Genomic DNA, 13,709 nt, shown 5'->3' with positions numbered 1-13,709 from the left:
ACATCGCTGTCAATGGCGCGCCCGGAGCATCAGCGACGCACGCGTCTTCCGCGCGGCAGAAGTTGAAGCCGGCGCAATGAGTTTAAAGACGCGAGAGACCGAACATTCGGGAAGATCGCTGGCTTAATTGAACCGTTTTAAGCCTTCGCGTGCGTCGCCGCTTGTGCCGCTCCGTGAGTTAGTTTAAGACGCTTGTTAAAGGAGCCGGTTGTGCTTTGGTTTGGGTGTAAATATTGTAACTTCTCGCTCAGGTCAGTAATGCTGGTTTAGTGCTCACAAGTTGTCACTTTATTTCTTGAACAGAGTTGGTTACTGTTGGCCGTAACCATGGTGATGGAACAGGAACATCAAAAACTACCTCGTCTCCTGAGCCCGCTCTTAGCTCTGCCCCAGAGACCACGCGCACGCACTAGAGACTAGGGTCGCTACAATATGAATAAAATAACTGTTATGTTGTGATGTAGCATTTATTTAGGTGGGTTAATGTGCAATATACATATTTATACATCTAAGTAAATACTAAGTCAAAGTAATATTGTTTAATTGCTGGATTCATTAACTGGAGCTTATATTTTGTAATAGTATTTTGTATTCTACAGTTGTTGAATATGGTCTTGTGTTTAACGCTGTTAATATGATGTATTGTGTGTAGTGTAAAATATTTTCATATTCTATATTTTATACTGCTAAGTTGATTGATTTATAGTGGTTCTAGTTGACTGTTATGCTAGTTTTTGAAGGTTTTTGCATGACTTTGATGCCAATGGATCTGCAAAATTAAAGAGTGGAATTGTATCTAAAGGCATTAAACTTCAAGTGTGGGGAACAGCCCAGTCAAACCAGTCACACACTTGACAAACATAGTATCAGCTAAAACAGCTGCCCCAATACCAATACTCAACATGCTCTTGTTCGGGAGTTAAAAACACATGAATGTTCGGGAGTAAAACACATGAATGTGTGTTAGCTTGTAGCTTGTGATTTGTAAGTTGTAACTTCTGTTAATAAACAGTGAATAAAGCAGACAAGTTGAGTTCATTTCAATCTGCAGTTAAGCCTTGTGTTTGATAGTCGTCCTTGTTCATGTGTCTTCAACTTAATTTAGCCAAGTAGCTTGTGTTGTGCTGTTATAAGATTATGCAAATATGGCATGGGTTCAGCCGGACACCTAAACCTCTGGATTCGAATCCAGACTTGAACCTGAACGTGGGTTTAGGTATGCATCCATAGCGTCTGCCATGATCCAAAGCCAAAGCATGACATAAAGAGAGATTCAAACGCCACGCTCCTCACACACGCTAGCTTTAGCCGCGCCCCTCACATGCAGAGAAGTCAAAGAAATGAGGCAAAACTGTTCCTGTGCACGCTAGCTTTAGCCACGCCCCTCACACACTGGAATTACTAAACGTCTTTTTGTGACTCGCTCAGATCGACCTCAGGAGCAAAAAGTGTAATTCGAGTACAATTTAGATTGTATTTATTAAACGTTTGTTGCGTTCCACACGCTCTGAGCTGAGACGGTTTAAACGTTCCTGTTCGACCAATGAGCTTCTCCGTTTGTCCATTTGTCGCTAAACTAAACAAACCTGAGTTTTCTTATTTAATCTATATGTTATGGTGAGGACGAGGCAGGGGGACGAGGCTGGGGGACGAGGCTGGGGGACGAGGCTGGGGGGCGAGGCTGGAAAACTTCTGGAGTTTTCATAAGCGTGAGACTGATTTGTCATTCGGGCTTCGATCAGATTGAAATGGGCCGCTTCTCACAGCTAATACTAACATTTATTAAAATGTAAAACATAAACTAAACAACCAATTAAAATCTAAAGTAAATACAATTTGGTAGTCTTTACGTGAAGATGATTTTGGTTTGTTAATTTATTTTTTTCTTAAATGCCTCAACAGTAGAATTAGCTTTAGCATTAGCGTTGCGGCATGTGCTGCTTGAATGGACCTGAAGCTCGCAAAAGGCGGGAAAAGAACTGTGTAACTCGAGTCAGAAGCTGCTGCTCGACTGCTGTGGGTTTATTTATCTTAAACATTAGCGCTCTTTGACTAAACGTTACCACATTGTTTAATCGTCCATAAATAAGAGCAACATTAATTAAGATGTAAAAATTGGAGTATGTTTTCCAAAACACTAGCTAGTGTTTAGCTTTGGGACGTAAGTGTTCTTCTCTAAACGCTGTTAAAGAGCGTTTAGTGTCGGTGTTTGATCTCATGAACACTGTGTTGAGTGTTTGATCTCATGAACACTGTGTTGAGTGTTTGATCTCATGAACACTGTGTTGAGTGTTTGATCTCATGAACACTGTGTTGGGTGTGATCTCAGGAACCCCGTGTTGAGTGTTTGATCTCATGAACACTGTTGGGTGTTTGATCTCATGAACACCGTGTTGGGTGTTTGATCTCACGAACACTGTTGGGTGTTTGATCTCATGAACACTGTGTTGGGTGTTTGATCTCATGAACACCGTGTTGGGTGTTTGATCTCATGAACACCGTGTTGGGTGTTTGATCCCATGAACACCGTGTTGGGTGTTTGATCCCATGAACACTGTTGGGTGTTTGATCCCATGAACACCGTGTTGGGTGTTTGATCTCATGAACACTGTTGGGTGTTTGATCCCATGAACACCGTGTTGGGTGTTTGATCTCATGAACACTGTTGGGTGTTTGATCTCATGAACACTGTTGGGTGTTTGATCTCATGAACACTGTTGGGCGTTTGATCTCATGAACGCCGTGTTGGGTGTTTGATCTCATGAACCCCGTGTTGGGTGTTTGATCTCATGAACCCTGTGTTGGGTGTTTGATCTCATGAACCCTGTGTTGGGTGTTTGATCTCATGAACCCTGTGTTGGGTGTTTGATCTCATGAACCCTGTGTTGGGTGTTTGATCTCATGAACCCTGTGTTGGGTGTTTGATCTCATGAACCCTGTGTTGGGTGTTTGATCTCATGAACGCCGTGTTGGGTGTTTGATCTCATGAACGCCGTGTTGGGTGTTTGATCTCATGAACGCTGTGTTGGGTGTTTGATCTCATGAACACCGTGTTGGGTGTTTGATCTCATGAACCCTGTGTTGGGTGTTTGATCTCATGAACCCTGTGTTGGGTGTTTGATCTCATGAACACCGTGTTGAGCGAGTGCAGGGGAGGCTGTTGTTGCCGTGGGCGCGTGCCTGGGTTCACTCGGCTTTCATCTGCAGAGGAAGAGACACTCGGCTTCCTGCTGCTTTAGCCAATCACAGCGCAGGACCCAATTAGTGCCAAATCAAACAATTAGCTCCGGCCTGTTACCGGGCAGAGTGTGGCCCCGGGACGCGGCCCTCAGGTCGGCTAGCGCTGTGGTTTGAGGTGGTTTGAGTCAGCTCGGGTCGATGAGGGCCCCCTGCAGGCGAGTGAGGTTAGAGCGCCCCCTGCAGGCGAGTGAGGTTAGAGCGCCCCCTGCAGGCGAGCGAGGTTAGAGCGCCCCCTGCAGGCGAGCGAGGTTAGAGCGCCCCCTGCAGGCGAGCGAGGTCAGAGACCATGGCCGAACATGACTTTATTATCCTTTATTGTATTGTGTCGTTCTTTAGCTTCTGTGTTTCACACACAGCCTCAACGGCCCCTGGCACTAGCCCCACAGCCTCAGCGGCCCCTGGCACTGGCCCCGCAGCCTCAGCGGCCCCTGACACTGGCCCCGCAGCCTCAGCGGCCCCTGGCACTAGCCCCGCAGCTTCAGCGGCCCCTGGCACTGGCCCCGCAGCCTCAGCGCCCTGGCACTGGCCCCACAGCCTCAGCGGCCCCTGGCACTGGCCCCACAGTCTCAGCGGCCCCTGGCACTGGCACTGGCCCTGGCACTGCCCTGCAGCCTCAGCGGCCCCTGGCTCCCTGCTGTAATCGGGTTAGAGCCGATCGGCCCTGTATCGATCGGGCTCAAGGCGATGGACTCAGAGGTCGATGTTTGTGTCAAAGCTAAAAATAAAACCAGTCAAACTCCATGTTGATGAGGGACAGACGGTCAGAAGTGATGAAGGAGATGAAGATGAAGTGATGAAGGTGAAGTGATGAAGGAGATGAAGTGATGAAGGTGATGAAGATGAAGTGATGAAGGTGAAGTGATGAAGATGAAGTGATGAAGGTGATGAAGATGAAGTGATGAAGGTGAAGTGATGAAGGAGATGAAGATGAAGTGATGAAGGTGATGAATATGAAGTGATGAAGATGAAGTGATGAAGTGATGAAGGTGAAGTGATGAAGGTGGTGAAATGATGAAGTGATGAATATGATGAAGGTGATGAAGGTGAAGTGATGAAGATGAAGTGATAAAGGTGAAATGATGAAGGTGATGAATGTGATGAAGTGATGAAGGTTAAGTGATTAAGGTGATGAAGTGATGAAGGTGAAGTGATGAAGGTGAAGTGATGAAGGTGATGAAGGTGAAGTGATGTAGGTGATGAAGGTGATGAAGATGAAGTGATGAAGGTGATGAAGGTGAAGGTATGAAGATGAAGTGATGAAGGTGAAGTGTTGTAGGTAATGAAGGTATGAAGGTGATGAAGATGAAGTGATGTAGATGATGAAGGTGAAGGTGATGAAGTGATGAAGGTGAAGTGATGTAGGTGATGAAGGTATGAAGGTGATGAAGATGAAGTGATGTAGATGATGAAGGTGAAGGTGATGAAGTGATGAAGATGAAGTGATGAAGGTGATGAAATTATGAAGGTGGTGAAGTGATGGAGATACAGTGATGAAGATGATGAAGGTGAAGTGATGGAGGTAATGAAGGAGATGAAGTGATAAAAATTAAGTGATGAAGGTGATGAAGGTGAAGTGATAAAGTGATAAAGTGATGAAGGTGATGAAGTGATGAAGATGAAGTGATGAAAAATAACAGAGAAAGTTCTTTAGCTCTATTTTTATGACGACAGATTGAGCTAAAAAATAATAATTTTTGCTTCTGAAATGACCATGATTATCATTGTTTGGTTCTCGCGGTTCTATTGTATATATATATATATATATATATATATATGAAATATGTGTATTTCTGCATAAATACATACGTCAGTGAAGCAGCTGAGCGTGAGGAGATCAGTCAGTGTTTTGACCGTTTCCTCCTCGGCCCCGGGTCCTTCCTGGTGAGGCGTTAGGGGCCCCTCCGACTTTTCCCACACTTAAAGAACATAAACAGGAACGGGGTGTGTGTGTGTGTGTGTGTGTGTGTGTGTGTGTGTGTGTGTGTGTGTAAGAGTGTGTGTGTGTGTAAGAGTGTGTGTGTGTGTAAGAGTGTGTGTGTGTGTGTGTGTGTAAGAGTGTAAGAGTGTGTGTGTAAGAGTGTGTAAGAGTGTGTGTGTGTGTAAGAGTGTGTAAGAGTGTGTAAGAGTGTGTGTGTGTGTGTGTGTGTGTGTGTGTAAGAGTGTGTAAGAGTGTGTGTGTGTGTGTAAGAGTGTGTAAGAGTGTGTGTGTGTGTGTGTGTGTGTGTGTGTGTAAGAGTGTGTGTGTGTGTGTGTGTGTGTGTGTAAGAGTGTGTGTGTGTGTGTGTGTGTGTGTGTGTAAGAGTGTGTGTGTGTGTGTGTGTGTGTGTGTGTAAGAATGTGTAAGAGTGTGTGTGTGTGTGTGTGTGTGTGTGTGTGTAAGAGTGTGTGTGTGTGTGTGTAAGAGTGTGTAAGAGTGTGTGTGTGTGTGTGTGTGTGTGCGTGTGTGTGTGTGTAAGAGTGTGTGTGTGTGTGTGTGTGTGTGTAAGAGTGTGTGTGTGTGTGTGTGTGTGTGTGTGTGTGTAAGAGTGTGTGTAAGAGTGTGTTTGTTTGTGTGTGTAAGAGTGTGTAAGAGCGTGTATGTGTGTGTGTAAGAGTGTGTGTGTGTGTGTGTGTGTAAGAGTGTGTGTGTGTGTAAGAGTGTGTGTGTGTGTGTGTGTGTGTTAGAGTGTGTGTAAGAGTGTGTTTGTGTCTGAGCGTGTGTGTGCGTGCGTGTGTGTGTTTTATAGTTTCAGTTTGATTTTGTCTCATTAGAATCAAATACACGTTTATTTCCTTTTAAAGGGCCCGTGACAGGTTTTTACCATTTTTTAATTGTGATTTTATCTAGTGTATTTATACCTGTCGTACATTTCAAATCATAGTTTTACACCGATCGAGCTGGTGTTTGTGGAATAAACGATAAAAAAAATTTAAGAAAATGACAGGAAGTGACATCACACCAGGGACACTCATTCCAGTCAGAGCAAAATTTACCCAAAGAAACAACTTGTTTGACTCTAAACATAAATTCAACAAAAAAAAAGGTGCTCTCATAAATGTTTATTTGTGAGAAGTTTATTCAGATTTTTGCGCAGTGTTTGCAAGCTAACTACAAACAGGAAGTACAATTATCAACCAAAAAAATTTGCTATTCTGGGACACAATCTTTTATAATTTTTAGCAACATTTTCAATATATTAATCTTAACTCCATTTTAGTTCAATGAGTGCATGAACTTGGACTAAGTGACATCACAATGAGAAGGAAACACAATCACAACATGGTTTGAAGGGGATTCTGTCTGATACGTCTCTCTAATGTCCCCACAAACCATGGAAAGTGTGTGTGCGTGAGAGATGTGACCTCTCGCTGACCTCTCGCTGACCTCTCGCTCTCTCGTGTCACATCTGGACTCAAACTGAAAACATCTGCACATCAGACTCACGTGTGACTCCGGAAAGATCCACAGTTTCACTTTTAATCGTATTTCAATTGTAAAGTTTATTTGTCCCACAGCGGAAAGCGAGAGGCAGCGAATCATGAGTTTAATCTGCCGTTTTTACAAATAAATCAAGCGTTTCCTGGTAGTTTTCCATGTGAATTGTGGCGTTCCAGAGCTTCTGTGACGTTCTGGTCTGGTGTGGGTCAGATTCACACAAACACTGAAACGTTTCTGACACTTTTGAGTCGACTAATGACCGCACTGGACATGACTCTGCCCTGTACGCTTCAAACGCCACTTTGGAACCACTATTGATAAAACAGAAACTTAGGTCATTTTGATGCAGGTGAAACCTAATTGACCAGCAGATGGTCATTGGTATCTTCAGAAGGTCAAAGGTCATCATATCTGCAGAGGGTCAAAGGTCATATCTGCAGAAGGTCAAAGGTCATTACAGTGATCCCTCGCTATATCGCGGTTCACTTTTTGCGGTCTCGCTGCTTCGCGGATTTTCATCATGCATTGTGTTCTGCATTCTGATTGGCTAAACAGTCTCTCCGCGTCTTCTCTACCTGTGTGTCAATAACGTTATGGATTAATATGTACGTAAAACCGCTTGCCAAATTGAAGTTTGCGAGGCCGGTGAGAGCGCACGTGTGAGCTCCGGGAGAGGCCGGTGAGAGTACAGTACAAACGTTAATACAGTACTTTTATTTGTTAAACAAATGCTTGGGCCTGTAAAAAGGTTATGTTCCTTGCTTTCAATGTTTTATGGAGTATTTCATTGTATAATAACTGTAAAAAAATAAAGGTTTCTACTTCGCGGATTTCGACTCCCGCAGGCTCTTCTTGGAACGTAACCCCCGCGATAAACGAGGGATCACTGTATATCTTCAGAAGGTCAAAGTTCACTATATCTGCAGAAGGTTCAGCTAAAGTGTAGTAGGAGTTATTTATAAAGGCAGCAGTTCAAAGGGAGTTTGTAGCTGACGTCAGAGCAGAAACAGAACAATGCCACGTCCAGGACCCAAGGTCGAGGTGTTTTCAACCGACTCAGAGAAAGAACTCTAACATTCTCAAACTTTACACACAAAGTTCAGCCAAGATCAAATCAGACTTCCAGAACAACGCCACATCCAAACCCCAAAATGAGACTAAACCTGTTCCAAATGAGACTAAACCAGGTCCAAATGAGACTAAACCAGGTTAAAGTTTTTAATAAAAGGTACAATACATTCCTAATGCTATGTTCATACTCGGGCATTTTTGACCCCCTGAACATTGATGAATCACACATCACACATGTGTGACTCCAATAAAATGGAGGTTGCGAGAACGCCCGTCGCAACAGTGCCTCCTAGTTCCAAAAAGAGAAAACATGAAACTCTTAATTTTTGGCCTAGGCACATGAAACTTGGCACAGTGATAGAGCTACCTTTGACCTTTGACGAGTAAAACACACCTGGCAGCATCACTGTATGAAGGAAGTCAGCCATGTTGAATCAAAGTGGCGCTGCCACGTTTGACTTTCTTTCTTCAAAATCGTACTTGTCCTAGGTTTTTCGTCCGATCGAGCTCAAAACAACACTTTTTGCATCTAGAGACATTGAAAATTATTAAAAATCCCCCCAAAAAGTTGAATTTTTGTGAATGGGGCATTGTGTTAAATCCTTTCGATGGGGAAAAATAGATACTTTTGCAAGTTGTTCAAATGTAAAAAGCAACAGCCCCGCTAAGACGGTGAAAGCGATCATAAAGAGTTATAACTTGTTGAAATCGGTGAAAGTGTTAAGGAATTGAAATGTGTAAAAAATCTGGAAAATCCTGGAAAAATACAAGAATATAGTGTCTGCTTTATGACATAAGCAGACACTCAATGAGACCAGGTCAAAATGAGACTTAACCAGGTTCAAATGAGACTAAACCAGGTCAAAGTGAGACTAAACGAGGTCCAAATGAGACAAAACGAGGTCCAAATGAGACAAAACGAGGTCCAAATGAGACTAAACCAAGTCCAAATGAGACTAAACCAAGTCCAAATGAGACTAAACCAAGTCCAAATGAGACTAAACCAGGTCCAAATAAGACTAAACCAGGTTAAATGTGACTAAACCAGGTCAAAATGAGACTAAACCAGGCTAAATGAGACTAAACCAGGTTCAATTTTTATTTATTTATTTAAGGACATAGCATTGGACGAACCAGATGCAATGTTTTAAGTGTATGTAGCAGAATATGCTAATTTTCAACACCTGTCCATTGGGCCAATTTAGAGTTGCTTATTTACCTAACACATGCATGTCTTTGGGCGGTGGGAGGAAGCCGGAGAACCCGGAGAAACCCACGGTAACACGGGGAGAACATGCAGACTCCACCCAGAGATCATGTGATGTTGGTCTGGTCCGGGAATTGAACCCATGATCTCCTCTTTGGGAGGCAAGAGCGCTAACCGTGCACCCCAAAATAAGACTAAACCAGGTAAATGAGACTAAACCAGGGCCAAACGAGACTAAACCAGGTCTAAATTAGACTAAACCAGGTTAAAATGAGACTAAACCAGGTCGAAATGAGACTAAACCAGGTCAAAATGGGACTATACCAGGTCCAAAAGAGACTAAACCAAGTTAAATTAGACTAAACCAGGTCAAAATGTGACTAAACCAGGTCAAAATGGGACTAAACCAGTTTTAATGAGACTAAACCATGTCAAAATGAGACTAAACCAGGTCAAAATGAGACTAAACCAGGTCAAAATGGGACTATACCAGGTCCAAAAGAGACTAAACCAAGTTAAATTAGACTAAACCAGGTCAAAATGTGACTAAACCAGGTCAAAATGGGACTAAACCAGTTTTAATGAGACTAAACCATGTCAAAATGAGACTAAACCAGGTCAAAATGAGACTAAACCAGGTCAAAATGAGACTAAACCAGGTCAAAATGGGACCAAGCCAGGTCCAAATTAGACTATACCAGGTCCAAAAGAGACTAAACCAGGCTAAATTAGACTAAACCAGGTAAAAATGTGACTAAACCAGGTTAAATGAGACTAAACCAGGTCTAAATGAAACTAAACCAGGTCCAAATGCCCTTGTTTTATTTCCTGTTTTTTTGCGAGACACTGTTTGTCCACTAGAGGGGGCAGTGTCCTCATGCTGAATGAGATGTGTGTTCATAATGTTCATCATGTTCATGAAGACATTTCCTGCATATTTTAGCTTCTGAACATTGTGAGATTGTATAAACTGAAAATAACCCTTGGGTCGCCTGAAAGCAGGCAGAATCTCAAGAGTGTGTATTTCATGTTTGTTACAAATCCATTTCAAATAGTTTTCTTCTCTCATTTATAGCACTGCGTACATCGCTTTAGCACTACTGTACTACTATACTGTACTAATACTAATACTTATACTAATCCATACTCAAAGTAGCATTGGAACTATACTCATTTTTAGCAAGTATCATTGAAAAAAATGCCGTTTACAGGAAAAAATGTGACGTTTACTGAACCGTTTTAGAAAGATTTAATCAAAACTATAATTAACGGTGATATTGAATGTGTTTTTTTGTGTAAAATGTTCTTATAAAATGTTCATATTGTGTCTCTGAAGTTTGTGACTCTTAAATTCGTGTCTCTAAGTTTGTGACTCCTAAGTTTGTGTCTCTAAATTTGTGACTCTTAAGTTCGTGTCTCTAAGTTTGTGACTTGTTAAGTTTGTGACTCTAAGTTTGACTGATTCTCTTGTTCTGTTGCGTACAATGTGTCCGTGTCCTCTGGCGCTCCCTGCTGGTCATGACAGTAGAACATGTGCTTGTTTGGTTAACGGCGTTCTTCTTCTTCTGGCGGCAGGTTCGACGTGGAGAATGGCCTGTCGGTGGGACGCAGCCCCCTGGACCCTCAGGCCAGTCCCGGGTCAGGTCCCGGGTCGGGTCTGGTCCTTCAGGCAAACTTCCCCCACAGCCAGCGCCGCGAGTCCTTCCTGTACCGCTCCGACTCGGACTACGACCTGTCGCCCAAAGCCATGTCCAGGAACTCGTCCACCGCCAGCGACCCGTGAGTGACCGCCCGCCGGCCTTCACCGCACCAGACCTAACCAGACCGCACCAGACCTAACCAGACCATCCCAGACCTAACCAGACAGCACCAGACCTAACCAGACCATCCCAGACCTAACCAGACCTGTCACGTGAACACAGTCATAGTGAACACTCTGCAACAGTGAACATACAGTGAGTCGCAACTTTTACAGTGAGAGTACAACTTTTATTTTTTTTCGAATTTGATTTGAGTTTGTCTTGCTCGTCGTTAGCTTGACTATATTTTCATTATTTATGGTAAAATATCTGTCTGTTGTTTATTTTTTTTAAAAATCCCCAGCGACACCTTCTGGTCATCAAGAGTCAGTGCATTTCTAAAATGTAGTGCTTTTATTTTGAAGAGAGGAGGGCTTGAAGCACAGTGAAGTCTCGTGGATGGACCGGTGAGACTGTGACCTCTGACCTCTGACCCGAACCCTCCCTGCACTGCCCCCGCTGGCCAACTGCTGCACTGCCCCCACTGGTCAACCGCTGCACTGCCCCCACTGGTCAACCGCTGCACTACCCCCACTGGTCAACCGCTGCACTGCCCCCACTGGTCAACCGCTGCACTGCAAAACGGGACATAATAAATCAAATGTTCATTCTAAAACTTAAATATGTTGAAATCCTTCACATCTTTCCACAAATTTAAATGTGATGGAAATTGATCAGTGTTTACAAAGATATCAACAATTCTAAACATTCTAAACATTTGAAACAGTTGAAAGTCCTCAAAATGGCGGCCTTGAACAGAAAACCGACTCCTATCAGACGTGTAAACGCTGAGAGTATCAGCTAACGATAATTAATTAAATCGAGACAAAACCACTAAAATAATGACGTTGCATTTCCTGTTACGTGTTTGCAGTGTTTACGTCACGCACGACATTCCCCCGTCACAAACACGACTTTCCCCCGTCACAAACACAACTTTCCCCCGTCACAAACACGACTTTCCCCCGTTACAAACACGACTTTCCCCCGTTACAAACACGACTTTCCCCCGTCACAAACACAACTTTCCCCCGTCACAAACACAACTTTCCCCCGTCACAAACACGACTTTCCCCCGTCACAAACACGACTTTCCCCCGTTACAAACACGACTTTCCCCCGTTACAAACACGACTTTCCCCCGTTACAAACACGACTTTCCCCCGTTACAAACACGACTTTCCCCCGTCACAAACACGACTTTCCCCCGTCACAAACACGACTTTCCCCCGTTACAAACACGACTTTCCCCCGTTACAAACACGACTTTCCCCCGTTACAAACACGACTTTCCCCCGTCACAAACACGACTTTCCCCCGTCACAATCCCCCGTTGTGTATTTATGCTTATATTTGTATTTATATACTTATACTTATATTTATACTTATATTTCTATATTTATACTTAGATACTTATACTCCAGTGTGTCTTATATATTTTTTTACTTCTCTATTATGCATGTTTTGGCTGGTGCAACTCATACTCTGGAAAATACGGTAATTGTTTTCTGGAAATAAAGAAACAAAAGGTCATATCTGTGACTTTAAAAACATTGACTAATTAAGAAGCAATTTAAAGCAATAACAATCAAGTCGCATGAATTAAATAATACAAAACTTAAAATAAAATGAAAAATAGGATCAACTATTGAAGAGTTGTTTGGACAAAATGTGTTCTGAACCATCTTGTATTTTTTGTCGTACGATGTTTTCAGACCTTTTACGTAGTTTTTGTAATTTTTTGTTATGTAAAAAACACTATTCAAATAAACAATAAAACTATTTTGCCCCTAACACAGCAAGTCCTTCGCTGTTAGCATGCTAGTGTTTGTTATCATGCTAGCGCTAATGTTTGTTAGCTTTGCTGTGATGACAAAACTCGATTTGACTCTGAAAGTTGTGAAAAGTGCAGATAAACTCATCTCTGTGAATAATTATGTGTCAGTGAAGTGAGGAATAACTTTAGTAACCTTAGCAACGAGTTTAAAATGAACTAATGAGTTAAGATGATCGGCTCTTGTGCCGTTTAGTTTCCACGGAGAGTTCAGCCCTGAGCAAGCGTTCAAACCTCTAATATTGTCATTTATTTATGTATTTATTGCCTGAAATATGAACGTCACTGCTGAGCTCCGCCTCTAACGTCTCCGTCCTCGGACTTAAACAACTAACACCACGCCCCTTTTCAGAGCGGCGGCCGGACTAACACCACGCCCCTTCTCAGAGCTGCGGCTGGACTAACACCCCGCCCCCTTTCAGGGCGGCGGCCGGGACAGAATGGGCGCGGCGTGAGTGCGAGTGTTCACGCTGTTGTTGTGTTTGTGTTGCAGACATGGAGAAGACATGATCGTGACTCCGTTTGCTCAGGTCAGTCACACGTCCAGCTGACCCATCAGTCATCAGTGCTGCTCAGTGTGCGTCTGTTAGCGTCTGTTAGCATCTGTTAGCGCTCTATTAGCGTCTGTTAGCGCTCTGTTAGCACTCGGTGTGCGTCTGTTAGCATCTAGCGCTCCTTGTGCGTCTGTTAGCGCTCTGTTAGCATCTGTTAGCGCTCTGTTAGTGGCTGTTAGAGCGCTGTTAGCCTTAGCGCTCTGTTAGCATCTGTTAGCGCTCTGTTAGCGTTTGTTAGAGCGTTGTTAGCATCTGTTAGTGCTCTGTTAGCGTCTGTCAGCGCTCCGTGTGCGTCTGTTGGCGCCTTATTAGCGCTCTGTTAGCATCTGTTAGCGCTCTGTTATCTTCTGTTAGCGCTCTTTTAGCGCTCTTTTAGCGTTTCTTAGCGTCTGTTAGTTTCTGTTAGCGCTCTGTTAGCGTTTCTTAGCGCTCAGTGTACGTCTGTTAGCGCTCTGTTAGCATCTGTTAGCGTCTGTTAAAGCTCTGTTAGCGCTCTGTTAGCGCTTCTTAGCATCTGTTAGTGCTCAGTGTACGTCTGTTAGCTCTCTGTTAGCGTCTGTTAGCGTCCGTTAGCGCTCAGTGTCTG

At 43.5% G+C, this 13,709-nt stretch overlaps 1 protein-coding gene across 3 annotated transcripts in view; it reads left to right on the top strand.

The window, feature by feature from the left end:
- The window catches only part of LOC140353611 (3',5'-cyclic-AMP phosphodiesterase 4C-like), a 110,010-nt gene that overhangs the window by 72,380 nt on the left and 23,921 nt on the right, over window positions 1-13,709 (top strand). For all 3 annotated transcript variants that reach the window (XM_072438257.1, XM_072438259.1, XM_072438258.1), the window contains 3 exons: window positions 10,512-10,715; window positions 11,101-11,142; window positions 13,063-13,099. In XM_072438257.1, coding sequence (XP_072294358.1) covers window positions 10,512-10,715; window positions 11,101-11,142; window positions 13,063-13,099 — 283 coding nt within the window. The remainder of the gene's footprint in view (window positions 1-10,511; window positions 10,716-11,100; window positions 11,143-13,062; window positions 13,100-13,709) is intronic.

The sequence above is a fragment of the Eucyclogobius newberryi genome, unplaced genomic scaffold (genome assembly GCF_026437365.1).
Source record: "Eucyclogobius newberryi isolate DKJ021-1_F unplaced genomic scaffold, fEucNew1.0.hap1 SCAF_9, whole genome shotgun sequence".
Taxonomy (NCBI): domain Eukaryota; kingdom Metazoa; phylum Chordata; class Actinopteri; order Gobiiformes; family Gobiidae; genus Eucyclogobius; species Eucyclogobius newberryi.
The sequence above is the reverse complement of the archived record's forward strand: the minus strand, read 5'-3'. Positions and strand labels throughout refer to the sequence as shown.